The 27,250-nt window shown below is 49.7% G+C and overlaps 1 protein-coding gene across 6 annotated transcripts in view; it reads left to right on the forward strand.

Moving 5' to 3' along the window:
* The window catches only part of CTIF (cap binding complex dependent translation initiation factor), a 144,538-nt gene extending 117,657 nt beyond the window's left edge, over positions 1 to 26,881 (forward strand). For all 6 annotated transcript variants that reach the window (XM_085567185.1, XM_085567186.1, XM_021535535.3 and 3 more), the window contains 3 exons: positions 9,150 to 9,305; positions 23,790 to 23,843; positions 25,701 to 26,881. In XM_085567185.1, coding sequence (XP_085423311.1) covers positions 9,150 to 9,305; positions 23,790 to 23,843; positions 25,701 to 25,916 — 426 coding nt within the window. In that variant the 3' untranslated portion in view covers positions 25,917 to 26,881. The remainder of the gene's footprint in view (positions 1 to 9,149; positions 9,306 to 23,789; positions 23,844 to 25,700) is intronic.
* The last annotated feature ends 369 nt before the right edge of the window (positions 26,882 to 27,250 follow it).

Below are 27,250 nucleotides of genomic sequence, written 5' to 3' on the forward strand. Positions count from 1 at the left end.
GGGTGCCACGAATATCTCAGGCTTGGGAGTCTGTTAACTCCTCCAGTTCCTTGATCATCCACGCGGTTCGGTCCCAGGGCAGATGAAAGGGAGACCCATGCCACCGTGGATCTGGCCAGCTGCCTGCAGGACCCCCCATGCTCTCCCACCCACTTAGTTCTTGTGCCTCCATCTTTCTGAGGTTCTTTCTGCTTTCCTTTAAAGGAGAGAGCCAAGAACTCTGCTGATAATGGAGCTCTGGAGTCCTCCAGTTCAGGATAGACATGGACCTGTTAGATTGGGACCAAGGGAGGACTCTCCCAAGGCTGGAGCCCCTCTGCTCTGGAGCCAGCCTGGCAGAGCTGGGGCTGTTCCCCTGCACCAGAGAAGCTCCAGGGAGAGCTCAGAGCCCCTGCCAGGGCCTCAAGGGGCTCCAGGAGAGCTGCACAGGGACTGGGGACAAGGCAGGCAGGGACAGCACACAGGGAATGGCTCCCACTGCCAGAGGGCAGGCACAGATGGGATATTGGGAATTAGGAATTGCTGGCTGGGAGGGTGGGCAGGCCCTGGCGCAGGATGCCCAGAGCAGTTGTGGCTGTCCCTGGATCTCTGGAAGTGTCCAGGCTGGACAGGGCTTGGGGAAACCTGGGACAGTGGAAGGTGGCAGATGGATTGGAACTAGATAACCTTTAAAAGTCCTTTCAAGCCCTGACACTATAATGTCTCATGCCCCTTGGACCTGTTTGGAGCCATCTGTGTGCACCAGTGTTCATCTGAAGATTGTTCACTTTCCTGTGCTACCCAGCTCAGGGATGTCCACTTCAGGGAGAGGTTTTGGGGAGGGGAAAAGCCCCTAAGGCTTCATTCATCCTTTGGTCCTGGCTTGCAGAGAAGCAGAGACCAAACCTCAGTGTCTTGCCCATCTCAGCATGATCTCAGCATGATGTGGTCCCAGTTCCACCTCATGGTGAACACCACCAAGAGGGCACTTCCTAGGAAGGTCTTAGCATACCACAGAACATCCTGCTGCCAGCTACCAGGCACCCAGGAAAATCCCTCTGTGGATTGAACTGATGTGAGCCAGGAGTGCCTGTGCAGTAAAGCTCCTGATGTCAAACAGGATTAGCTGCCTGCCTTTCCCTGCCCAGTTTCATTCATTCACAGGCAAGCTGGCCTTTCAATGGAAACAGCTTCATTTCCAGTGCAAGTGGAATTCGTCCAGCCCTGGTGCCTGGACAAAGAAGCACCTTCCTCCATTGTCAGTTTTCCTCATATCCCTCTTTCCAAATTTGGCCTGTCCTCATAGATCCTTCATCACCTCCACCTTATAAAGAGGACACATTGCATGTGCAGAATTTAAAATAAGAATGCATTCTGCTGGCAAAATCCAGCTGGTCCATGATGCATTCTTCTGGGCTGCAAGGCTGGACATCTCCAGACATGGCATTTGCAAGCAAGATCCATGTACCAGACAAAATTGGGCTGCCAGTCATCACCTCAGCCTGGTATTGGGAATAGGATGAGCATTTTCTCTGGAACAGAAATGGCCTCTGAGCAGATTTGGGGATGGTGCAGGGGCTTAGACCCTGGCATATTGTGGAGAATGGTTAGCAAACTGCCTATCAAACAATCCTCACCCATGTCAAGTAGCTAAAAAATAGGATTTTGTGAGATTTCTTGAAACCATTATGCTTTTACACTGAAGTTGTGCTATGGGAAATGCAGCCCATGGGATGGGAGATTTATACTAATACATTTTTTCCATGAAGTGGGGGCATCAGCACTGCTCTGGATGCTGGGATGAGCAGGGATTTGCTGTGCTTGATCCTCTCTCTTCCTACCACCTCCTTGTAGTGAGGAGGGGATTGCTGGCCTAGGGGTGGGATGCTCTAGAGGACATGGATTCCTTGCCTCCTTTTGAGGGAGAGGACTCTCAGTGTCTCCAAAATTCCCAAGGCAACCCAAGGTTTCCTGTGCACATTCTTAAAGGCAAAGGACACATTGCTGCCTCAAGATTCCCACTGTACTGGGACATGCAGGAATAAATGAATGCAACAAGGAACTCCTGCACTGCTGCAGAAGAGCAAAACTGCCGAGGTGGAGCTGCACAGGGTGTCTGCAGGGCTGGGTCAAACGGGTGTCCCTGCTGCTCTGATGGCAACACAGCAAGGAGATTAATGTGGGGTTTTTTGTGGTCCCTTGTCTCCTTTCCAGTGCCTCTCTGTGGGACTGAGAGATAGGCTTGTGATTCTGAGACAGGTGATTAATTCCCCTCGTCCGTGTGTCCTGCAGATGGCAGGTCTGTCCCTCTCTCACTGCATGGTCTGGCTGAGGATGGTAATGATGTTTTGCTGTGTCTGGGTTCATGGGATAACAGGTCTTTAAGGTGATGATAAATTGCTGTTACCCAGCTGAGCTGACACCCTGGCATGTGTTTGGGAACCCAGAAAGGTGTGAGATAGGAAGGGCAGAACTAAAAATTAAGTGATGAGGAAGACAACTCTGTCACATGAGTAGTGCTGGAGGAGGCATTGGCAAACATCCAGGACAAAATGGTGATTGTGGTTGGTTGTGTGCAGACCAGGATGCTGAATTCACCCTTCTGGTCCTCTCAGAGCTTCCACCCAGACAGTGCTCTGAGATCTCTAGCAACTGCAAAGTTAACAGCAAAACTTTTGATTGCACATCCATCATTATGCTCCCACCAGGGTGATTTCAGCCTCAGCTAAATCAATAATTTACTGCTTGTACCTCTGCAGCCCCTCAAGGACCTCTCAGACATCACTGACTGAAGCCATGAGATGCCCACTTTGGGTGGGTAATTGCTGCTGATCCCAGATTTGGAGCCAGATGGAGAGGTCAGGGTGAGACCAAGGGGCAGGAGGTTCAAGTGACCACTTGTCCAGTCATCTCCAGGTGTTTGTAGACATGAGAAGTATTCACAACTACTTTTGGCTCTGGTCATCAGCTGCCTCAGTTTCCCACACCAAGGAATGTAAAATTGATTGTTTCTTGTCCTGGGAGTTTGCCTAGTCTCTGCTTTAGAAAAAAAAGTTTTCTGACCTTATTTTCCCCTTCGTGCCCAAATCCTTCTGAGAGGAATAAGCACTGTGTGTCTGCCTGATGGCTGCAGAATCTTTGTTGAATTGTTCTTGCTGAACTGGAAGAATTCCATATCTCTGGAATTGTTCAAGGCAGACTGGGGAGGCTTGGAGCAACCTGCTCTAGTGGAAGGTGTCCCTGTCCATGACAGGAGGTTGTAAAGAGATGAGTTATAGGGCCCCTTCTAACCCAAACATCCTGTGATTCTGTGAGTTGGCCAGTGACATCTAATGCAAGCTACAAATCACCCAGTGGTCAAATAAATGTGTGGTAGGTGTCTGTGGGCTGGGCGTCACAGTCCTAGTAGCCTGGACCTTCACCCATGTGGTGCATTTCAGAGCCCTTTGTGATTAAAACCATTCACAGAGCTGTGACCATCATGAAGTCAGGTCCACATTGAAGGTCACTGGTAGGATTTCCTGCTTTTCCCAAAAGGGCCAAAACATCCTGAGAATATATTCTCAGATATTCAAGTGGTGCCAACCCAGCCTGGAGGAAGCGACATGATGAAAGCCTGTGGGAGTGAAATGCCTCATGGCTGGGTGAAGCCAGAACTTCTGCAAGGCTGGGCACAAGGTGTCATCTGTAATTTAAAAGCTTTATCTGCTTTAAATGTCAATAGCTCCTTTGTTGGAGTCATAATAATTGCCATGATTCGCATGTCTCAGTCACACGCCCCAGAGCACTTCTCAGAGGAAGATGAGCAAATCATTCCCATTTGTTGCCGGATGGGAAATCAGGGTACAGAGGTGATTGGAGCCCACACAGGGCTGGAAATAAACCTCAGTCTCCTGTGCTGCTGTTCTCCAGGTTCTGCGTGGAAGCTGTAGGCTCAAAGCAGGTTGTCCTGTCATCACCTCACTCTGCTCTGTCTTGTCTCCAGCGTGGGCAGGGATGGTGTGAGAGGATCTCAGTGAGGTTCTGTCCTTGGGTGCATGCAGAAAGGCCAGGAGTGGGTGGCTGGAGGAAGAGCAGAGCCTGTGGAAAAGCTGATGATCCCATTTCATGTCCCACCACCTCCAGCAGAGGAGTTTTTGTAGTGGTGTTCATGAAATGAGACTTTCCCAATGAAGCTGTGAGTGGTACAGAGGAACTCAGTGAGACAAATCCATGGACAGAGGTGTTTGATCACTCCCTAGTGCTGTGATAGGGTTCTCCAGCACCTCCTGAGTCCTTCCAAATGCCAATGCTCCAAACCACTCATCTCATTGGTTTATACTCCTCAGGAAGCAAAGCTGCACACCAGAGCCTCCTCCAAGCCAGGACCTAAATTCACACAGTTTTTAAATTCTAAGCAGGGAATATTGCAGTTGATGTTAACTGTGCAAAATGTAGTTTATGGAGCCATTTCTAGGAAGGTCTGGGAAGGAAGCAGGCAGAGGCTATGCTTCTCCAGGACAGCAATAAGGGACAGTGGCTGTCCAAACTCTACCCACCAGTTCCCTCCTCCAACCTATTGGATTTGTCTTAGCCCTTTCCAAAAAGCCATTTAGGGTTCCAGCATTTCACAGAACATTGCCAGTAAGATCAACTATTTAGCACAGCCTATCTCAGCTTTTTATATAGCTCTTAGCACAGATATCTAAGCATCATATATTTCTTCTTGTGCAGTATTTCTGACTCAGTATTTCCTGCCTCCTTGACAATGTCTGAATAAACAGCAGAGCTGCCAGAGGAAGAGCCCTGTGTTTACAGAGCAACAAGCCCAAATGTGCCTTTTTTTTCCCCCATCAAAAGGTGGTGATGCTTAAATTAACCCTCATTTTTATCCCTCACTAAACTTTTGCCCTTGAACCTGCTGCTACCAGAATCAGCCATGGGCCGGTGGGCCCAGATCTGGGGAAAAGTTATTTGGAACGTGTCTTAAAAAAAGTGCAGCAAACTCCCAAGGGAAGAATTTTCGGCTGCAGCTGTCTGAGCTGAAGTGAGGGCTTAGATCCAATGGCAAAATGCTGCTTCTCATCCCACCTGACTCTGCTGCCCACCAAAAATGTTAGAGGATGGATTTGCCTCCTATCCTACAGAGTGGCCATTCCTCTTGGTTCTTTTGGCTTGGTCCTAGGCTTGGGAAGGTCTCATGTCCACTGTCATAGTCCAGTGTTGCATGAGCTGCATCTACACGGGGATGAGGAGTGGGCTTTCTCTTGGCTACAAGACTGAACACCCCTGGGAAAAAGGCATTTTGGATTTCCTCATCCAGGCTTACAAAGGATCCAGGGGATATCAGAGGTTTTGCTGAGCCCTGGGCCATCTCTGTGATGTGTGTGAGCACAGGCCACCCTCACCTACCCATGGCAAGGCCCAGCATGATGAATGTGCTCAGCCTTCTGATTTATGCCCCAAACTTGTCCTATATGAGAGCTCTTTAGAGGTCCCCTTGGCATCCCCCCACTTCCCACATGGGTTCCTAATGAATTCTTCTCCCAAACCAGGCAGAGAAGGAAGGCCAACCCTACCTGGTATAAATACATTTTATTTTAAACTATAGGCACTGAAGGAAGGTCATCCAGTAGACACACCCAGATAATCTACAGGCCAGAGCACCCCCAAATTAGTAATACAATTCATGTTTAAAAATACAGCCAAACTGATGAAAGATAATTTGCTTACTGCCCTGACATCACCACCTAAACATGGGGCAAGCCAATCCACAGGTTATTTTTATATAACTTCGTGAGGCATTTCCAGAGCAAATAAAGTTCAGTGGGCAGGGCAGTGACCCGGCTGTCTGGTTCCAGAGCTTTTCAGCCCCCTCAAGGCTTGTCATCAGTGTGTGGAGGTCTGTGGGTCAGGGCACAGCTCCATCGGATGTGCCCCAGGCACACAGGACGTGGGGTTCATTCTTTGCCGGCCATTTCCACACCTCTCCCACGTCCTGGCTCTGGTTCATCCGTTTGGGTTGCACAGCCTTTGGAGCTGCTCTCAGTGCTCTCAAAGGGTCACTGAGCCTGCTGTGGGCATGTCTGACCTGCAGCAGGTGAGTCACACGTGTAACTCCATGGCTGAGCAGCCCAGTGAGCCTCAGTGACAGCAGTGGTCTCCTCAAACTCCACAAGGCAGATGAGGCACCTCTGCACTCGTGGCACCCAGTGCACACCATGGTACAGGTCAAACCTGCAGTCTGAAGGCCAAATTTAAGGACAGAGCTCCATGGACCACCTTCCTGGTGCATACTGGGACTCTGGAGTACTACCATCCTGAGGTATGTGGATTTCTCAGGATGCTTCAGAATACCCCTGGCACTGCCAGTCCAGCTGCTGTGGGGGCTCCTACTCTGGCCTGTAGGCAAGTGTGGTCCAGAAAAATTCCTTTCACTGGCAATATGTTCTTCCTACTTAGTCAGAGAAACCAGTGTCCCTCCTGTCCTTTTGCAGAATATGTGCAAATCACCTCATTTTACAAAGTTTGGCCCAACCTGAGTCCACAAATGGAGCAAAATTATTCCCACTGCAGCATCACATTCTGTGTGGAAATGCCTGCTGTGCCTTCTGCATCCATCCCACATTCCATTCCCCTCTCCTGTCCTTCATGGGTGTCCCTCAAGGTCTGCATAAGCTTTTCTGTGACTGGAGGAGGGGGGGGGGATCACAAACCCCTTTCTTTTACAAGGATCTTGTCCATCTGCAAAGGTGGGGCAGCGTTCATTGATGTCTCTGCATCACCCACTGGGTGCCAGAGGATGAAAAAAGGATGGTGTGGTGGAATTCCTTCCTGCCCAGCTCCTATCCCAAGCCTGATGAGTTTGGTTTGGTTTGCTGGTTGATTTATGGAATTTCCAGGTGGTTGGTGGGTTTGACATTTTGGGGTTTTTTTTACAGAAAATACCTTTTTTTAAAATGTTGAAGAGTCAGTTTTCTTTCTTGCAGGTGTGCAGAGCAGGGCATGTTTGAAGCAGGAGTGGGAAGGAGGAGAGTTTCCTGCAGTGTTTTTTATTCTTTCCTAGTAATCTGGGACTGCAGAGCCTGTGTAGTTATCCCAAGCTGCTAGGAAATTCACAGCATGACCCAGGGATCCCAAAATACAGCACAGCTCCCCAGGTACATGACTGTGGAGCTTCCAGGTCCAGACAGGACAGGAGGTGCTGGAGGGCATTCAGGCTGGGAGAGGGAGGATGGGCTGGGGGCTGGAGATGGCTGGGATGCTGCATGAGATGTGGGAGACAGTGCCAGGAGATGGAGAGGAATCCAGGGAAAGCACCAGGGTTCAAAGGAAACTTCCTGTGCACTGTATGGGTGAATGGGGCAGATGTGGGGTATGCGATACTCTAGCCTGTGTTTTTAATTTATCATTAATGATTAATAATGTCTCTTTGACCCTTTTTTTTTTTTTTCATTAAATTTCAATTGAAAGCTCCAGAACAAGGTATTAGGTAACCTTGGGGTGATAACCAGAACTGGCAAATAACTCCTCATCACTGCCCAGGGATGGGCTGGTTAATGAAAGGATGAACTCTGGAAACTCCCCCAGAGAGTCTGGGGAGACCCAACAGGATTTGGCTGCAGGTTGACTTCGAAGTCGCAGACACAGTTGGGCAACTGACTTATGGAAATGGGTGTAGAGAGGAATTAGTCATCGCTGTTTGGTTAATAAGTGCCTCGGCTATTTTACAAGTCTTTTTTCCTGCATATGCAAATACACATTTTATTTTTCCTTTTGTAATGAAACATATAAATAGCTCCTGCTTTGGATCTTCTGTGCATACAGTTGTGTCATGAAAATAGTCATCAGTGCTTTTGCCTGGCTTTCTTTAGCAGCTGCTTCACTTAGCTTTGTTCTAAAAGGAAGATCTCCTGTGTGTTGTCCAGGGCAAGAGGGCAAACTTTGGTGTGGTGGCTTTTATATCTCCCCAGCTTTGCAGAGAGCAGCTGCAGGTCAGAGTATTTGCAGCAGCGAAGCCCTTTGTCTCAGGCAGTAGGAATAAACTGAGATGAGAAAGATAGAAGGTAATTTATTTAGTTGCTGGATTTCAAAGGTTGTGCAACCTGCACTGGAAACACATGGTGTGGAGAACGAACTTGTCCTCTTCTGCAGTATTCTCCTACTTAGTGTCTATTAAATTTTAGTATCAAGGAAAGGTCACTATGGAGACAGACAATAAAAGTCGTGTGAGATGTCCTGCAAGAACCACTGCAGCATCTCTCAGAGCCCGGGGAAGCCTTGTTGACTCTGAGCACGATGCACTCCCTTGTGCCATCCTCTAGAAGGTTTTCTGTATGGTTTTCTATGTTGCCTTGTGCTGTTTGCCACATGTTTCCATCACATGCATCCCTTTTCATATCCTGCCTTTGGACAAACCCCTTCTTTCTCCCAGTTGGAGATCTGATGGAGAAGCAGCCATCTCCCTGTGTGTTTCCTCCTGATGCTGACCCATAAATCACGTCACTGGGATAATCCTTAGTCATAGCAACCATCAGCTCAGGCGCAGGGTGACCTTTTAATGCCAAGCCCAGGCTGCCCTGATCTTCTGGTCGGGCAGGGAGCCAATCTCTGCCATTATTTTGTGAGACGCCAGAGAGCAGCCAGACCATAAGTATGCTCCTGGCCAGACACTGGGTCTGTTGAAGACACTGCAATGAATGGGCTGGGCAGGTCAACCTGGACCACCAAGCCCAGCATGGCCACCAGCATTTCCCCTGCATTTTGTTTCACCTCTCTGTTGCTGCTTTTATTCAGTCGTGGTGGTGCTGGTTTCTTCCCTCCTCACCAAAAAATCAAGCCATCCAAACCCAACCCAGTGGTGGATCTGGAAAAGTGACCCCCTGTCTGTTGTGGGGGACAGTAGGGCGCAGGGGACAGACACCATCTCTGGTGCAAGCTGTGGCAGTTATTGCAGGAGTTGGTGATATTTCTGCAGTACCTGCTTTCTGGTGCTTTACTCTGTTGAAATTGCAGCCACTCTGCACGCGTTGAGTAATCTCCCCACTGTTACTAAAGAGTCAGTCTGTCTGTCTGTCCTCCCCCCACCCCGAGTTTCAATCTCCTCCTAATTCCCTCTCTAGAGAGCCATTGCCTCTGCTGTGGTGGTGCCACGTTGCTGATGCAGCCTCTTGTCTCTGTGCCTCTTGCAGAAGGATTTCTCCATGCGGGAGGAGCTGCAGCAGCGGGATGTGGAGCGCTGGCTGGGGTTCATCACCTTCCTCTGCGAGGTCTTCGGCACCATGAGGAGCAGCACCGGGGAGCCCTTCCGAGTCCTCGTCTGCCCCATCTATACCTGCCTCAGGGAGGTAAATGCCTTCCCACCTCATCCTTCCCTACCAGTGAGACAAGCTGTTGGCTGCTCTGTGGAGATGCCCATGGTCTATAGTCCACGGAAAGTCTGTGGCTGCTCCATCCCTGGAAATGTCCAAGGCCAGGCTGGATGGGGTTTGGAGCAACCTGGGATAGAGGAAAGTGTCCCTGTTCATGGCAGAGTGTCAGAACTAGACAGAGGTTCTTTAAGGCCCTTCCAACACAAACCATTCTGGGATTTCATCTTTGCTTCATATTTCTCAGAGGTTTGCTCTGACAACACCTTGTACTTCAAAAGTACTTACATCTGCAAGCATGCTTGGCTCTTCCTGCTGGTTAAAACACAATAATTAAAGGACACACTCCCTTTGTCCGGTGGCTAGAAAGGACCAAAGCTGGAATGGCAAACCAAGCACTGGAGTTTGCAAATCCCAGTGTTATGAAAATCCCCACCTAAGCAGCTTAAACAGCTTCTTAAAGCAGGTGAAGCCACCTGAATAGATGAGACAGACTGAGGGGAGAAAGGAGGGAGAGAAAGGAAGTCCCTAATGTCTTAGACCCAACCCAGTGCACCAGAAACCCAGCCCTGTCACCAGGGTTGGGGATTTTTCAGCACCTGATTTCCTGATGAGCTCATTGTCCAGCTCCCTATGGCTCAGAGTGGTGGCAGAAACCTTGGTGTGTGCATACAGAAAAGACAACTCAAGTGTTAATGTTCCATAGAAGAGGAGAGGGCTTCCCTCCATTCTGTTTTAAAGGTGGTTTTGTCCCCTGCTGGTGCCTGTGGAAGACTTTCTCAGAAAAACCCTCCTTGTTGCCCAGGGTTGGAGCTGTGAATCTCAAATTGTCAGTGGTGCTTCTGTCAGGCCATAAATAACTCTCTGTAAAATAAGTTCTCCACTAGATCTCAGGCAAGGGAAGGATAAAGAAAGTGCTGGTGATGATTTTTTTACATGCATGGGAAGTTTCCTCTGAATGCAAACGCGCCATAAACATTTTGTCTGGGCGGTAATACTGTGGGCAGAGCTCACAGATGGTGACTGGAGCAGTGAGGAGTGCAGGCCTCATGATAAGGCAGACATATCCAGAGGAGGAGATGGAAGAGGGACTCTAAGAATAGCCGAACTTCCCCAAAATCTCTGCCCACAGAGGTATGTGTCACCTTCTGGGGAAGATCTTGACGTCTAGCAAAGCCCCCGTGCCCATCCGCTTCCCATCGTAATCGTGACACAGCACAGCCCTGATTCTGTCAGAGCTTTTCCCTGCCCACTCCTGTCTGCCCTCGCCATGCTGTCACTGTCCCTCTTGTCGCCCTTCTGCTCTGTGGGGACACGGTGGAGAGTTAGAGGTGTGTGGAAGGACATGAATTTCATATATCAAGGATATTTTTTGCTACAGGGCAGCTCCATAAAAAGATTCACTAATTATATCAAGATGTCATGCGTAAATTTGCTCTTAAAAATACATCTCTGTTCCTTAGCAGGACAGGTCTGTCCCTGTGGTGTTGTTTGTCACAGATGACTTTACTAGATGATCTTTAATAGCAAGATGATCTTTAGGTCCCTTCCAACCCAAGCTACTTGTGATCCTAAGAAGACTCTAAGCTTAGCTGACATAGATGAGCCTGACCCTTCTGACACCCATGCCCCAAAATGCTTGATCTCCCCTGCCCCAAAATGCTTGCCTGCTCTCTCAGCAGTGCTTTGACCTTGATTTACCCCTCTTCCATGGCTCTGGAATGGGTTTTCATTCTGCTGCCTGTTTTTGTCATTGCCAGCTATCCTACTGCACAGGGCCAGCCCGGGGGAAAGGGCCACCAATCTATCAGCAGTACCAGGCTCTGGTTGGCAGATGGATGCCAGGGCCAAGGCTGGACTGCAGACACAGCCGAGGAGGTGGGGGTGTGCTTTTCCAGCTGCACCCCAGAGAGGACAGGGACATCTGCACAGGCTGGCCCTGCTGGGTGCTCTGTGAGAGTGTGGAAAGTCCCTAACTGCACAGGGTGCTTATCCCTTGGTGTTCCCCATGAACCACATTGGGGTGGTGTCCCAGGAGAGGTGGGCGTGTCAATGGCCTTTAAAGTTTGGGACTCCCACATGCCTCAGGACATGTTCACAAGGTGTAGAAGCACTTACCATGTTTTTTTTCCCCTTCTGCTGATCAGAACATCCATCCCCAAATAGAGTCTCAGCACCTCACCCCTAATTCCTTTCATATTGAGTATTCCCCTCAAGCTTCCTCTGTGCTGCCCACAGTCCTGCATGGCTCCTTCTGCCTCCATCCACCCATCCTTAAACCATAAATCATTAGCAGAGGCAAGATAACATCTTTCCCTCTGCCTGTCCTTTCAGCTCACTTGCTTTTTAGTTTCTCTTCTTTTTTTTTTTTTTTATCTTTTTCCCTTTTCCTTTATAGCTCTGGCAGTCTCAGCCAAAGGTCAGCCAGGCAGTGAGCAAGAGGAAGGGAAAAATTGCCTGATGACTGAGGCAGGAATGTGTCTTCCCTTCCCCCTGCAAAGCTTCCTCTCTCCAGCTCCTTTCCCCCAAATAAAAGCTTATTCACGCCATCATTAGCTGGGTGGGAGGGGGTGAGGGTGGCCATGAGGACATCAGTGCTGGGTGGGGAAGAGCTGGGGACATGGCTGGGGCATTGAGTGACAATGCCAGTGGTATTTATCGATCACTGTGGATGGGCTGGTTTTGTGGGCTGGGGAAGAAAAAAAATTGCAAGTTCATTTCAGGTGAGGCTGGAGTGATAAGTGCTGGGGTTTGCTGGCTGATCGACCCGGCACCCATCACTGTCCTCAGGGAAGCAGGCAGGTCCCATGTCAGACAAGGCAGTGAGTGTTTAACCATGGCAAAGGAAATTTGGGTCAGAGCTGCCACCTCACCCAGGAGGCCTTTTGGAAACCAGAGGAGTAGCTGTGCCCCTTGGCTCAAGCACAGTCCAGCCAAATTCCCATCCCAAGGATCTCTGCTGCATCCTCCTCCATCACTGAACTTGAAATGGGGGGAGAAGGAAGGGACTGCCAACACATCCAACACTGTGATGACATCTCCTAGGAATCCCTACCAAATGAAAAAGTTTAATTTATATAACTGTTTTGAGGAGTATGGGGTGAGGTTTGTGCAGGCTGAGAGTGTGTCCTCACAGAGAGATCTGGTGAGGTCAGCGTTGGGTTTTTAGGCAAAGAGAGAGTTTGCCAAGGGAAGTAAAAGGTGAGTCCAGCTCTCATTAAAATGGTTTAATGGAGCACAGTGCATTTGGATGATAGTTTGGACTAAGATAAATGCAGTGGAACAGTGCCTATTTTAGGTTGGAGAAGGCAATGGATACCCAAGGTTGGCCCAAAGATCAGACCTGGAGACAACTGGGGAAAGAAGGGAGCACCCTTTGCAGATAAGAACGAGAGGACTATTGCAGCCCTCAGATCTGGGAAGCCTGGGAAAAGAATAACAAAGAGAGATGTTAAATAGAAATAAAAGCGCTTTCCTCCTATTCTTCCCTCAGAGCTTCAGGGAATCGAGGGCGAGCTGGAAAAGGGCATTGTTCCTGGGATAAAGGCTTTCCCCAGGGATGGTTATGCTGCAGCCAGGGCACTGTGGGTTTGACCCTTCCCTGCTTCCAGACCTGGCTCTTCTCACTTGGGAATAGTGGTGGCATCTTGCAAGACCACATTCTTCCATGAGCCTTTTATCTGGTGAAAACACTTTTAGCAGTATTAGAAAGTTCTTCTGTCTCTTATGCATGATGGTCTTAAGCAAGAGTGATGCCCCACTCTCTCCTTCCAGCCCTATAAGCCCTCTTGACTATGGCCTTGCTTTATTTCACAAAACCACTCTAAATTTGTCCCTGAACATCTCCCTCCAGGATGTGAGAAGTGAACATGCTGACTTCTTTCCTGCTCCAAAGCCTCTGCCCCATTTCCAAATACCAAGGACCATGCTGAGCCATGCTGCAACAATGCTTCATGTTGCATGTCCCCCAAAACCAACTAAAACCAAGAGAAGAACCAAGGGACTTCGGTTCTTGCAGCCTGGCCATGTTTCTTCTTTTTTGTGGCCTTTGGCAGAGTCAACAAAATAGACAAAATGGGTGGTTAAGGCGAGGGAGAGCAGCAAATGTCAGTTGAACCATCACAGCCTGTGCACAGTGCAAGAAGTGCCCCGTGGCTACTGAAGATGTGGAGATAATAAATAACATTATTTGCCATCTATTGTTCACTGATTGTCACCACTTTTGCCTTCCCTGGCTTTTCCCTAAGCACGGCTGGAGCTGGTTGTCCCTCATCCAGCTCTGTGCTCCCATGTCTCTGTGTGAGTCAGCTCAGTGCCCTCCCAGTTCCATCCCCTGGTGCTGCTGGGGACGGGGAACATTAGGACTGGATCCTGAGGGGCCCAGCCCAGTTTTAGGTGACATCTGAGGTCTGCAGGGATGAGGGATCACAGCTGTTGATGGGTGTTCCTGGTAGGTTTGCCTCCTGTCTCATCCTCAGTGGTTGTTGTTGGGACACCAACCCAGGAGGTGCCCCTGGGGCTGGGAGGTGCCAGCCCCCTGCCAGGAGCAGCCACTTCCAGCCCAGGTGGTTGGTGCCAAGTGCCGCTTTGGATGCATTTGTTTGTTCTTACAATGCCATTTAGCAGCCAGGCAACATGAGCAGTTGCCTATGGCAGCAGAGCAGGGAGGTGGAAAAACTGGCTCTAGGGACTCAGGCTCAAGGTGGTGCCATGTGGCAATAATGGCACCGTGGTCTCTCGAGGCACCTCGCCAGCTGTGTCCCACACAGGGCAGGGAACACAGGGAGGGCTCTGCCCCCTCTCACTCCCCATAATAACCCTATCCCACTCCTCACCCACGTCATTGTGCTCTTCTCCTGCACAGGGCTGATCTTTTGTTGAAAGTTTTGGGTTTCCTCCTGACATTCTGCTTCACCCCGCTGAGATCCCTCTCATTGGCAGCTCCTTGAATACATTTCAGTACATTCCAAACTTGCTGTCAACTTTCAAACTTCATGAGATTACGCTCTTTGCCTCCTCCAGGTCACGGATTAGGATGCTAAATAGGGTAGGTCCTGGGATAACAGCTTGGTAGTTGTTACCATTCCTGGCCTTCAGGCAGAGTTGGGTTGGAACCCAATGGCTAAAACACTCTGAGCCCAGCCATCCAACCCATTTTTTTACATCTGGTTGTCCTGGCTTGGATACAAAGGGACTGGATATAAGGGGTGACAGGGAGGTGCCTTGGCACCATCCCACTCTGAGCTTTCGACAGGGCTGTTGGGGCAGGTTCAGAGCAAGCTCCAGGAAGCAGCTCATCACAGAAAGGCTAATTAAACTGCAAAACTTTGCGCAGGAGGCAGCAGGACCAATTCACAGAGACCCCTCCAGCTTGAGGGGGTCATTGCTTCTGAGGCTGTGTACCCCAGGGGTATCCATCCCCTTTAGAGGGATGCAGTCATTGACCTGGCCCAAGACAGATGGTTTTAGGGTGTTAATACAAACCCCGAGGACCGAGGGCAGCTCCCAGGCGCTGTGAATCAGCAGGGAACAGACCCAGCAGGCTGGCAGCAGGCAGGACAGTTGCTTCTCTGCAGGAGTTGTCTCCTACCTCCAGTCTGGTTGGCAGAGACAGTCCCATTTCAGCATCGTTTAAAATCTTGGCACGCTCCCATCGCTTCCCTGCCTTGGTACACGCTGCTGACTGAAAGCCTCGGGGTGGTGCAGGGAGGATAAATACTCCCTGTCTAATTGCCTTCCCCCTACGTCTGAGTCTGCGGTGCAGCGTGTAGACGGGTATCCACTCCCCTCCCTTCTCTTAGTGCCTGTTATCTCCTGGGGCCATGCTGCGTAATTTAGCAAAATATTCTAACGCAGTAATTAACGTCTGAACTTCAGGAGGGCACTGCCTTTTCACTGTCTCCTTCAGAGGAAGAAAAAGGAAAACCTTCCCGGCTGCAATCGGATGAGAGAGGAGGGTGGTGCTCTTTGGAAAAGAAAATTGTATCTTTTAACGTGGGTTGTGTTTTGTTAATCACTCTCACTTTTTAAGCATCAGCCTTTTGAGTTGGAAAAAGGGTCTTTGACAGTATAATGAGATGCTAGGATTTTTAATATTACTCTCCAAGTCAGAGAGTGAAACAGAATTTTTGCTTTATCAAATGAGCAAAGGCTCCTAGGGGCTTAGATCTTGACCCCATACCACACTCCCACTCAGGAAGCTCCATGAGGCCAGATCTGAACAGAGAAAATACGTCTTCTATGAAGAATGGGGCTCACATCCTCAGAGAAGTCCCCTTCTGGTCCCCCCCTATGTGGTTCCACAGAAAAATGAAATATTTGGTCTCCAGTCCAGTGGGACTGGGACAAATTGGGAAGTGTTTTGTGTGGTGAAAGGATGGAGGAGGAATGAGGAATGTGAGTATGGGAGGGAAGGGATTTCAGAGGAGTGAAAATGGGGGACTGGGACTCAGGAACACAGGGAGGAAGGAGAAATGAGAACAAGTGGGGAATTGTCTTGAGAGTCCAGGAGATGTGGGTGGAAGACATGGAAAATCTGGGAGGAAGGTCTGGGATTTGGAGCAAGTGGGGCATGTGGATATAAAGGGGATATGGACTTCCAGAGCCATGACAGGAAGCAGAGTGCAGGAGCAGAGTCTGCAGAGAGCAAGGGTGGATGCCTGTCTCTAGGACCACACAGGGAAGGGATGGATGTTCCTTTAACCTGCCATACATAAAAAAAATAATTAGCCATGCAAAAAGCTCCCACGCCCCCAGACCCCCATAGCTGTGCTGGCAAAAACACTCCTATGAATGCAGCTTGTGTGGAAAACAACAGATTTCCTTTAATCCTGGATATTTTGATCAGAGGGCATTATTTAGGTGGAGGTTAGGTGTTATTTGAGGAGCAGGTGAAGACAGGCCAAACCAGGGAGGGCTGTCCAGTGCCTGTTAGCCCATCTGCCTTGTTGAGTATTATATGTGCAGGAACATTCTTGGGAATCCACAGGACTCGTTTAGTTCCAGCACTGAAACCGTGATGTTGTAGCTTAAATAGAGGAGGGAAAATGCCACCCTCGTCTCTCTGGGACCCCTGGAGTAGTCAGAGGAAGTAATTTGTGCAGATAAAGAAGTGAAGTCAGATACCATCTGACAGGATGGTCCCTCCTCCTCGCGTGGCTTTGTTTTTCTCCCTCGCCCTCCATACCAGGCATTGTTAGTTCCCAAAAACTCTTTCAATGGGATGTAAACACAACTATTTGCGTCTGCCGCTGCGCGCCTGCTGCCTCTGCAGAGCCAGGAAAGCGCAGAGCCTCCGGCCAGCCAGGGTGGAGCCCTCTGCAATCAAGCACCATGGTCTCGCCGCTGTTTCTTTCCATGTTTTGTGTTTCCCCGGGACCCTTGGGATGAGATCACATCCTCCTCTCCCAGGGTTATTATGTCTTCGGACGGGCAGGATGAAGCCAGTCGTCTGGGTGGCTTGAACTCCCCGTGCACCCAGACCGGGTGGCTCTGGTCGTCTGTCCTGCTCACCTTCAAATCCTGGAGGTCCACCTCCAGCCAGGGGATGTGTAACCACCAGGCTACTGTTGGATTGCAGCGTCTGGGTTGATGAGTGACCAGATTTTCTTCATCATTGTCTCCAGTAATTGCCTCTTAATGGTTTCCATCTTCTCAGGAATTTCTTCTGCCGTTCCAGATCCGGGGAGAGAGAGTGTCATGTTTCATGGTTTCCCTTGCCTACAGTGGAAAGGAGTAGGAGGAGTTTCCCACGACTGGGTACAGGATTTTGTTCCTCTGGCCTTAATTCAATTTGCTGTTAAGTATCTCTGAGTTCCTCAGGAGCCTGACAAGGAGGATAACCAACATTTTGGTTTACTCAATGCAATAAACAAACTAATCTCTTCTTGCCATCCTCCCAGGGAGTCCTGGTTGTGTAATAGGAGAACAGAAATCTCCTCCTGAGCTGAGGCGAGGACATCAGTGTAAAAGGAGCTGGTGCCACCAAAACTCATTTAGGTTGTCCAAAGTATGTTAGAGAAAATGTCTGCTATGGACATGGCTCTGCTGCAGCCATGCTGGGACAAGCAGTTCAGCACAGAGCACTTTTTCCCCTGCACCACTTCATCTGGGCAGCTGCTAGTGAGATCAGCAGTGGCCTGTGCTGGTGAACTCTTCCTAATGCAGCAGCAGGAGCTGCTGTCAGACATTCTCACCAGGCTGAGACCACAACATCCCAGTCAGGCAGCTGAGAAGAGGGTTCTCTCCATGAGACACATAATCTGGTGGCACCTTGTGCATCTTCTGTAGCCTTGAAGACTTCCCAGATCCCCAGAGAAGTGTGAGCAGAAGGAAATGGGGAGAGGAGCACCACTGCTAGTGTAAGCAGCTGGACACAGAGTGCCTCTCACAGCTCAGCTGTGTTTTTCAATTCAAAAAAATCACATTTTGGAGCATGGCAGAGCCTGTGCCTTGTACAGAGGTCAGTACAGGCAGCTCCGTAAGGGAAAGGTTTTCCCCAAGACTTTGTGTTTGGGCAACCTCAGCATCAAATGGGTGAACAGAAAAGATTTCACCTATGCCTAGAAGTCGGTTTCCATGTGCTCACTTGTTTCTCTTACAGAGAAAGTCAGTCTCATTCAACTTCCCTCACTTCCAGAGGGGTACTTGGTACCCCTTTAGAAGGGGTGGTACTGGCGCAGCTTGTTGGTGGGCACCAGATGAGCTCAGCTGACCTTCTGATGTCCTGGGTCAAGGAACTGATACATCTGATGCTAGCAAATTGTAGAAATCCTGAAAGTGGCCCTGTTGTGGAGCATTTTGCAATCACTCATCCCCACAGCCTTGTTTGTACTTTGCATTTTCCCAAGTCCCAGCTGTTTTCACCACCCTGTGCCCTGTGACCAGAGAACAAGGGGAGCTGTACCATTGCCTGTGTTTCAGAGAAATGTGTAACTCTCCCCATGCAGAGCCATGCAGTCCCATGGATCTTATCTCAGGCATCTTCCTTAAAGACTTGTGACAGCAGGTCAATAAGGGGCTGCTGGAAAGGCAGAAAATTGCTATTGATGTCTGTCTGCAGAGAGCTTGTGAAGCAGAATTGGCCTGTGCACCCAGGAGGACCCACCTAGCAGATTGTGGGGATTCCAGGAGGTTTTGGGAGCAAGACATCTCCAGCTGTGGTCCATTAGAGCACTAAGACTGCCTGCAGAGCTGTGTTAGCACCTGAACTGCACTGTCAGATGTAGGGGATGATCACAGAACCACAGAATGCATTGGTGTGGAAGAAACCTTTAAAGCTCATCGCATTCCATCCCCTGCCGTGGGCAGGGACACCTTCCACTAGCCCAGGTTACTCCAAGCCCCATCCACCCTGGCCTAGGACACTTCCAGGGATGGGCCAGCCACAGCTTCTCTGGGAAACCTGTACCAGGGTCTCACCACTCTCATTGTAAACAACTTCTTTCATCTATTAGTCTGAATCTCCCCTTTTTTAGATGAAAATTATCACCCCTTATCCTGTCGCTACAGTCCCTACTAAAAACTTAATCCTTGTCTTTCTGATAAGCTCCCTTCATAAGGGGGTGTCCATGATGGTCCCAACCACAGAGCTGGAACAGATCCATCTGTCAGAGGACCAAGTCTATCATGGCCCTTCCCAAGGCCCTTTCTACTTAAAACCAGCACTGGGAAGCACCATCTCTCCAGCACTTCCAATACAGTACGTCCACTCTGCTTAAGCTCCGAGTGGCACAAATAACTGATCTTCCACTTCCTCATGGAAATGTGTCTCCATTTTCCCCCGTGGCCTTGCTCCACACCAGCAAGCCGATTGCTGCACCTGGGCCATGTGTTTGCAGCACGCTGGTTCCCCTGAGGTCATGCTCCACAGTCCCTGGGATGGGGGAATACTGTGAGGCACCTCCTGGTGACCCAGGTGTGGATGAAAAGCATACCTGTGGGCAGCCTCAGGCGCGAGGCTGCCTGGCTGTCCGTGCGTGTTGCCACCGGACACATCACCCCGAGATGCCCGTCAGGGAGCGGCGCGTGGGCTGCGGTCAGCCCGGCTTTCCCTGGGTCTCATCCCAGCCTCTCCATGGCTCTGGGTGGATATTTTCCAGGTTTCTTGTGCTTTCACGCTGGAGTCATCACCAAAGCGTCATAAAACACTGCATGCTAAGGGGTAGTTAGTGGCCAGCATTGCTTATGTGTCATTTTGCAAGCGATATCGTACACAGTAATTATCGCTGTGCCTTGCAGGAGAAGCATCCTTGCATCTGGAAAGGGTAGTGCGTGCGTTGGGCTGCTCCCAGCTCATATCCTGGGGAGAGTTGCTGAAGAACACAATTAAACCTGTGTGGTTTAGTGATAAGGGGTGGTGGGACGGGTTCTCCTGTCCTCCTCGTGGTGTGGGCACCCCTGAGAATACCAAGTAAGCACTTCAGCTTCTCAGCAGGCCAGGTGATCTCAGAAAGCAGATAATAAACCCAAATATTTGGGGTGAGTCCCATTGTGTTCGCTTTTTGGTTTGCTCTTGGTGGCCTGCACCCCACACACATGCATCTATTGCTGTCCAGGAGGACCAAGCTGGCTCTGTCTGTGGTGAGACATAGCTGAATTTTTAGGGGTCCTTTGGTCCTTCAGCCACGGCTGCATGTCCACCTTGTGTAGTTTATGATGCTTATCTGTGCAGAGACGTGAAGAGAAGGCTCTGGGGCCATGGAGGCTGGGGGAGATGGGTTCCAAGAGCACGTCATGGATACCAGTTGTGCTCAAGAGTTGCCTTGCAAGGCACTGCAACTCACCACAACACACAGCACTTCCAGGAGCAGACCCTAAAACTTAGTTTGGGTTGCTTATGCAAATGTCCAGCACGCAGAGCCCACCTGGGCATGCTGGCTCTGCAGAGGACCTTGCCCAGTGCTCATCTCTCCGAGTGACATAGAAATTTGAATGAGAAGGCGCCTGATATCTCACACCAGTCTGCGAGGCAGCAAGTCCAGCACCAGAAACAAAAAGTGAGAAGCCTTTCGCAACTGAGGCTGGGTATTATATGACCGGCCGGGCAGATTCTGGCATGCAGCCTCCTCTCTTAGGAAATCAGGCAGACTCTTTGTCTGCTTTCCAGCAGGAACTGCTGCTTTCATTGCCCAGCTTCGCCCGATACAGGGGAAACCGGCTGGAGAGCAAAGGGAAGTTTTTCTCGCAGACAGCCCCAGCCTCCAGGGGATGATTACAGGTTAAACTGAGGAGCGCGTGAGTCCCAGCTCACCTGCCCTGTTGTCTGCCTCATGCTCCTCTTTCAGATCCCTCGTCCACATCCACCAACTGTTTGAACCCTGTGGGAACCTGGTGGAGAGGGATGGGATGGTGCCCACAGTGGGAGTTGGGCAGAGGCACACAGCAGGGAGGAGCAGCTATAAATAGTTAAATAAATAATAATTCCAATGTGGGAGTGCTAATTTAATGGATATAGAGAGTGTTTACCTTAAAATATTTCAAGTAAATATGAATTAGATTGCAAACAGTGAATGCAATTGGCTGGGTGGTCACACGAGTGCCGGGACTTTGGGGCTGTGATTTCCCTGGAGCTCTCAAAACATTTTCACTTTTACTTTTTTTTTCAGCCCTGGTCAGGTTTGACTCGGGCGTCACAGAGTGTTGGAACTTTGGGAAACATTGTGCTCTAGCTGAAGGAATTATCCCTATGCTTCTAGTGTCTGGTGCTCACATGGGGCACCATCAGTGGGGATGAAATACCCTTTGAGAAATACATGCAAGTTGTCATTGATGGGTGAGGACATCCATGATGGGCCCCCAAGCAGCACAGTCCTTGCAGTCAGCAAGGTTCAGTGCCCACGCCAGGCTCCCTGATTTCCTCCTGCTGTGTCATGCAAGGTTGGAAGCAGATACTGCCTACACCCTAGCATGCTGCAAATGTGGTCAGCCAGAAACAGAGAGACAGTGACTTGGTTCTGATCCCCCAGGCTTCAGTCCCTTGCACTGATGCAAGTGGCTGGCAGCCATCTGTGGCCATGGATTTGGACTCTGGTTCAGATCTCACTGCTGGGCTGTCCCTCGTGGACATCTGGGATGTGGGATGTGCCTGGGCTTGGTGGGCAGGCTGTGGGCCTGCCCAGCCTACCTGTCTCAGGCAGAGGCTCACCTGTAGTGCCTCAAACTGATACCTCTTGGTAGCCTGCTGGAGCAGTGGAGCATGTGCTACCTGGATGGACAAGGTGGGGTACATGGTGCCTTGGAGGGATGGTGGAGCACATGATGCCTCTGGAGCAACGGAGCTGGTGGATCCTGGGTGGATGAGGTGCAGTGCGTGGTACCTGGATGGACAAGGTGGAGCACATGGTGTCTCCATGGACAAGGTGGAGCACATGGCACCCTGATGGGCGCACTGGAGCACACACACTCTCCTCGTTCAGCCCAGTCACATCAGATGATGATCAAGTGTCCACAAGGGCAGCGTGAAATTGGTGGGTGCGTGCCCAGGGCTGGGGGTAGGATGTGTTCTCTGTTTCATCATAGGTAGGTGAGACTGTTCCTCATTAGCCAAGTATCTGAGCACTTGACAGGGGCATGTTCATCCTCACAAACACCTTTTGGGGTAGGGAAGCATGTCCCAACCCAGTGTGTGGGAAGCTGGGGCTAGTGAAGTTGCAGCATTTCTGTGAGCACATATCCTGGGCAGGGAGCAGGATCACTGAGGAGACCATTGCAGAGGAAGGACTTGAGTCAGTCCTAATTCTGCTTTCATGCTTTAATTTTCATGTTATATTCTTTACTAAAAAATACCAAAAATAAGAAAGATGTTGTTAAAAGGTATTGTCTGTTTCTTTATTTGCAGCCCTGCTTCATGCCATGCTCATGAGCTAAATACCCCAGGAGGGAATATCTGGACTACTGCCTGTTTATATTTTTCCCTAACTGTTTTTTTTTTTCATTGTTGGTGTTGGGTTTAAAATAATCTCATTTTCTTGTGAAGAATCTGAACTGTTTGTGAGAACTTATCTCAGAGCATGTGGCTTGGGCTTAACTAACATCTTCCAAACAACTTTGCAGGAAGATAAACTGGGGTGGGGGGTGGGGGTGGAAAAAGCCTGTTGCATGATTTGAAAACCCTGGCTGAAGCTTTGGTTAACAAGAGGGACAGCGTGCTCAGTGAGATGCTGTGAACACCATCTTCAAAGCAAAGAATCTGCTGTCTGCCAAAAACAGAAGACAAAACTCTGAGAGAAGTGGTAGTTCCTTGCATTACCTTTTCTTTCCCATGTCTATTTTTCAACCAACATGGAGCTGGCAAACAGACATTTATTTGTAGAGGAAAGGAAATGTGGAAAAATAAGAATGGGAAAGAAAGACGGTAAGGCCTAGAGTCACAATTCTGATTTTAACTAATGGATTTGACTTCGGAGTAACATTAAGTTACAATGAGCAATTTCTATATCGGCAGTTTTAATCAGTTCAACTGCTTTTAAAAAGTCTGCTTCTCTCTAATGAATGTCAGATGGTAGTAAAATCAGTTTTCCTATCTTTTTTCCTTTTACTCAGTGGCTACTGCACACAGGGATTAGCTCAGGGCCATTAGGGCTTGTTCATTCGAAAGTGATGGGATGGAAGTGGCTATAGCTTCAAGTGTTCCTGGTACGTGTAATTATCATAAAGATGAGAACAAAGAAAAATACATCTTTTTGGTCCCATTTTGAGGGTCCTTGTGTGTGGTTTCAGCGTTTGTGGGATGAGACATGCTGAGCTCCTACACCTTGCCATTGTCAGGCAGAGCTGTTGACCCTCATTGCACACCCTGAGTCTGAACCAAGAGAGATGAGCATCTTCCTGCACCATTGCCCAGCAACATTTTGGGTGTTTTCTGAAAGCTGCTTCTGCTTGCAGACTCGTGTTTGTAACACAGAGTTCATGGAGAGCAGAGCAGGGTTGGAGTTGGTGCACCTGAGATTCCATAGTTTCGCTGGCACCCCTTGCCCTTGTGTAACCAGCCTAGAAGGAGCCATATTAATTACAGTGAACTGGATGCAGCTCAGGCAGTTTTGTGGCTGTCAGAAGTGTCCCCACAGGGATGGAGAGGTTCAGGGGTGGGTGGCAGAGCCCTTCCTTTCCAAACAACCACTCCTAGGTTTTTGCTCCAGTGTTGTTGGCTGACGGCTGCACTTACTCCCTGTATGTGTGAGACGAGTGTTTCCTCACTGCCTGCCACGGGATAGAAGAAGCAATCTAACCTAAACAAAATCTGTTATGAAAGTTGTTAATCTAAATTTTACCCCACGTTTTGTCACTGCTTACTCTAAACTTTTGTGTGGACAATATATTTTCTCCCCTCCTGGTTTTGTGTCTTTTCCTCCTGGAAGTGTCAAAAGACAAGCTGGACAAAGACATAGAAGAAAAGTCATAAGGGAGGAGGAGGAGCAGGACGATTGTGCATTTCTCACTGTTTGTCTCTTCTCTCTTTTGCAGTTGTTGCAATCTCAGGATGTGAAGGAGGATGCCGTGCTTTGCTGCTCCATGGAGGTAGGGAAGCACCTCTACACCTGCCCTGATCTCATTGCTTTGCCCCTTCCATCCTTGCCCATGTATGTGACAAACAGCTGTTGGATGTTTCCAGCTGCGTGGCCTCTCTGCATTTTGGAGTGGTCAAATGGTTTGGATTGAAAGGGACCCTTCAAGGTTATTTAGTCCAATCTGTCTGCAATGATCATGAACATTTTCCACTGTCCCAGGTTGCTCCAAGCCCTGTCCAGCCTGGCCTGGGACACTTCCAGGGATCCAGGGACAGCCACAGCTGCTCTGGGCACCCTGTGCCAGGGCCTGCCCACCCTCCCAGCCAGCAATTCCTAATTCCCAATCTCCCATCTGTGCCTGCCCTCTGGCAGTGGGAGCCATTCCCTGTGTGCTGTCCCTGCCTGCCTTGTCCCCAGTCCCTGTGCAGCTCTCCTGGAGCCCCTTGAGGCCCTGGCAGGGGCTCTGAGCTCTCCCTGGAGCTTCTCTTGTGCAGGGGAACAGCCCCAGCTCTGCCAGGCTGGCTCCAGAGCAGAGGGGCTCCAGCCTGGCAGCAGCTCCGTGGCCTCCTGCCTCGCTCCAGTAGGTCAATGCCCTTGCTGTTCCCAGGACCCCAGAGCTGGATTCACGATCCCAGGTGGGGCCTCACAAGAACAGTTTAGGTAGAAGACCACTGTGAGATAAGAGCCCTTGAGACTCTGTCACTGGGCTCCTGATGCATGTCAATGTGATGGAACCCCAGGTACCAGTTTGGTACCAGTTTGGTACCTGGGGTCCCATCACAATATTACATCATCCTGGTTCCTTCACATCTCACCCTTCATTGGGGTTTTAATCACAGAAACAAAAAAAAGCTGTAAGGGAGCAAAAGCTGCCCCATGACTGTCTGTGCTCAAGGAGCAGTTTTGCAGAGAAGGAAACAACGTGGCACTCAGTGCTCTGGTCAGGTTGACAAGATGGTGATCAGTCTCAAGTTTGACTCAATGACCTTGGGGGTTTCTTTCAACCTGATTCTATGACTCTGTGAAATACAGCAGAGTTCTATTGGTTACTTTTTTTTGGGGAAGTGATGCGCCCATGGAGACAGATCCTTTTCATGCAGAGCGCAGTTGAAGTTGCAGCCTGAATAGTTACAATTCAGCAAAGCAGATGAGGAGGCGGATTTGATTTTTAAGGTGAGGACTTTGGGGAACTCTGCTTTAGGGAGCCTCCCACAGACTCATCACTGTCCACCCCAAACTTGGACCTTCTCTGTGGAACCACCTAGGGTTTGTGCTACACGATGGAGGCTCTCCAAGGAGTAATTGTTTTAGAAAAAGCCCTTGTCTGCCTCCAGCAAAGCAGCACGACAGGTATAAATGCAGATCTCGGCAGGGCAGGATTTGTTATGCACACAGGCGCGTTCTGCTTATTCCACCTAATGACTGGGAGTCACTGGGAGCTCTGAATCAGCGAGTAAATGAAGGGCCAGGTAGAAGGCAGGAATACCACATCACAGCCTGCACTTTGTTTTGACAATAGCATGATTTTTAGGTGGGATTTTTTTTTTCTTTTCAAAAGCAATCCGTCGCTGCTGCCTTTGAAGTCAGTGGGAGCTGAACCATTCACTCCTCCAGCAGCCTGGTGCGGATGCTTTTGAAAACCTCACCCTTCATGTTCAGCACTTGGAGCCTGCTGCTGGGTGGTTTTGGTTTTCAAAAGCCATGACGCCTTTAACCTCGCCTGCACCAGGCCGAGCAGAATCGAAGGGACGGGAGGTGTCTGTAAAAAGCTGGAGGGGTGTTTTAACATCATAGAGTGATAGAATCCTAGCTAGAAGGGACCCACAAGGATCAGTAATCCATGGTTGACCCCTTCTTCTCCCGACAGCTGCAGAGCACTGGCCGGCTGCTGGAGGAGCAGCTGCCTGAGATGATGACGGAGCTGCTGGCGATAGCACGCGACAAGATGCTGTGTCCCTCCGAGTCCATGCTGACCAGATCCCTGCTGCTGGAGGTCATCGAGCTGCACGCCAACAACTGGAACCCCCTGACGCCCACCATCACGCAGTACTACAACAAGACCATCCAAAAACTGACGGCTTGAGGGGCAGGGCAAGGTGGGGTGGTGAGGGACGAGAAGAAGACGTGCGCCTTGACGGGACCCGGCAAGAGCTTTTCTGATTTAAATCCCCCAGCAGACCAAACCCCCAGCATGCTCGAGAATACGTTCATGGGGTGGGGAGGGAGCAGCATGTTTCTTTTTCAGCCGCGTCGCCAAGTGCCACCCCTCCTCCCTGCCGTGGTTTTGTTTTAGGGGTTTCTTTTTCTGAACTCATTGCTCAAGCAGCAGCAGCGCATCCCGCCGGGTTATTGTTTGGCTTTCGAAAGAAGACAGAGAATTTGGAAAAGGAGGGGAAAAAAAAAAATAATCTAAGTGGGGGCTAGTATTGTTTTCACGCCGTCCTCCTGCCTTGCCCTGGCCAACTGGCAGGAGACAGCACGCAGCAGATGTCTCGGGAGGACAAAGCCAGGCACACACTACACCAGACGCTCATAATTGATGGCTTTTGTCAAGCGGGGCTTGCGTTAGGTCCCCCCCTCCTTCTCTTGTTTTCGACTTTCTGTGTGTTCCCCCACCTACCCGCCACCCCTTCAGAGGCAGATTGGAGAGCGGGACGACTTTCTTATTTGCACTGGGTTTGCTTTTCCTCGAGCGCTCGTAATTTCTTCTATCGTATTGTATTGTTGGACGGACAGTTGTGAGCAGCTCGGGGACGGGGAGAGCAGCGCCTACCCGCGAGCTGGGTAACAGTTTATGTGAAGATACTGAAGCAGAAGGAGTGTTTTAAAGGAGTCCTGAAGCCACTGCAGAAGTTAACGTAGCCACCGTCATCTTGCCAGTAACCTCCTCGGTGGATTGAGAAATGTGTCCTTTGAGCTGGGGGCTCTAAAAACAGGGGATTTTGTGGCTCTTGCTGTTCAAGTCGCCGTTATTCCTCAGCCACTATAATAATTTAACTTTTTTTTTGTAATAATTTTTTTTTCCATTGAAGGAGTGCTTTATTGTTATTACTGTCATGGTTGTAATTATACATTTAAATCCAGGCCTGTTATAGTTGGGCCTAATAATGTACAGAGCAAGGGAGAAATGAAGGTTTGATGTTTTTTGGAGACTGGTAAAGAGAAGACAAGCAGCGTATAGCAAAAAAAAAAAAACAAAGGAAAAAAGAAGAGGGAAAAATAGAAAAAGCCAAAAATAGAAGTTTGAGCCTGGCTTCTAACTAGCTGAATATGCTACCCAGCGTTCCTAGGTGTGCAGTGTGGAGGAGCTGCTCTGTCCCATGCTTGGTGTAAGTGGCACAGTGCCGTCGAGGGATGGGGAATGTCTTCAGAGAGGTAGGGTGTGCTCAGGGATCCCCAGGGTGCTCCAGGATCCCC

The sequence above is a fragment of the Lonchura striata genome, chromosome Z, assembly GCF_050655825.1.
Source record: "Lonchura striata isolate lonStrDom1 chromosome Z, ASM5065582v1, whole genome shotgun sequence".
Classification (NCBI taxonomy): Eukaryota; Metazoa; Chordata; class Aves; order Passeriformes; family Estrildidae; genus Lonchura; species Lonchura striata.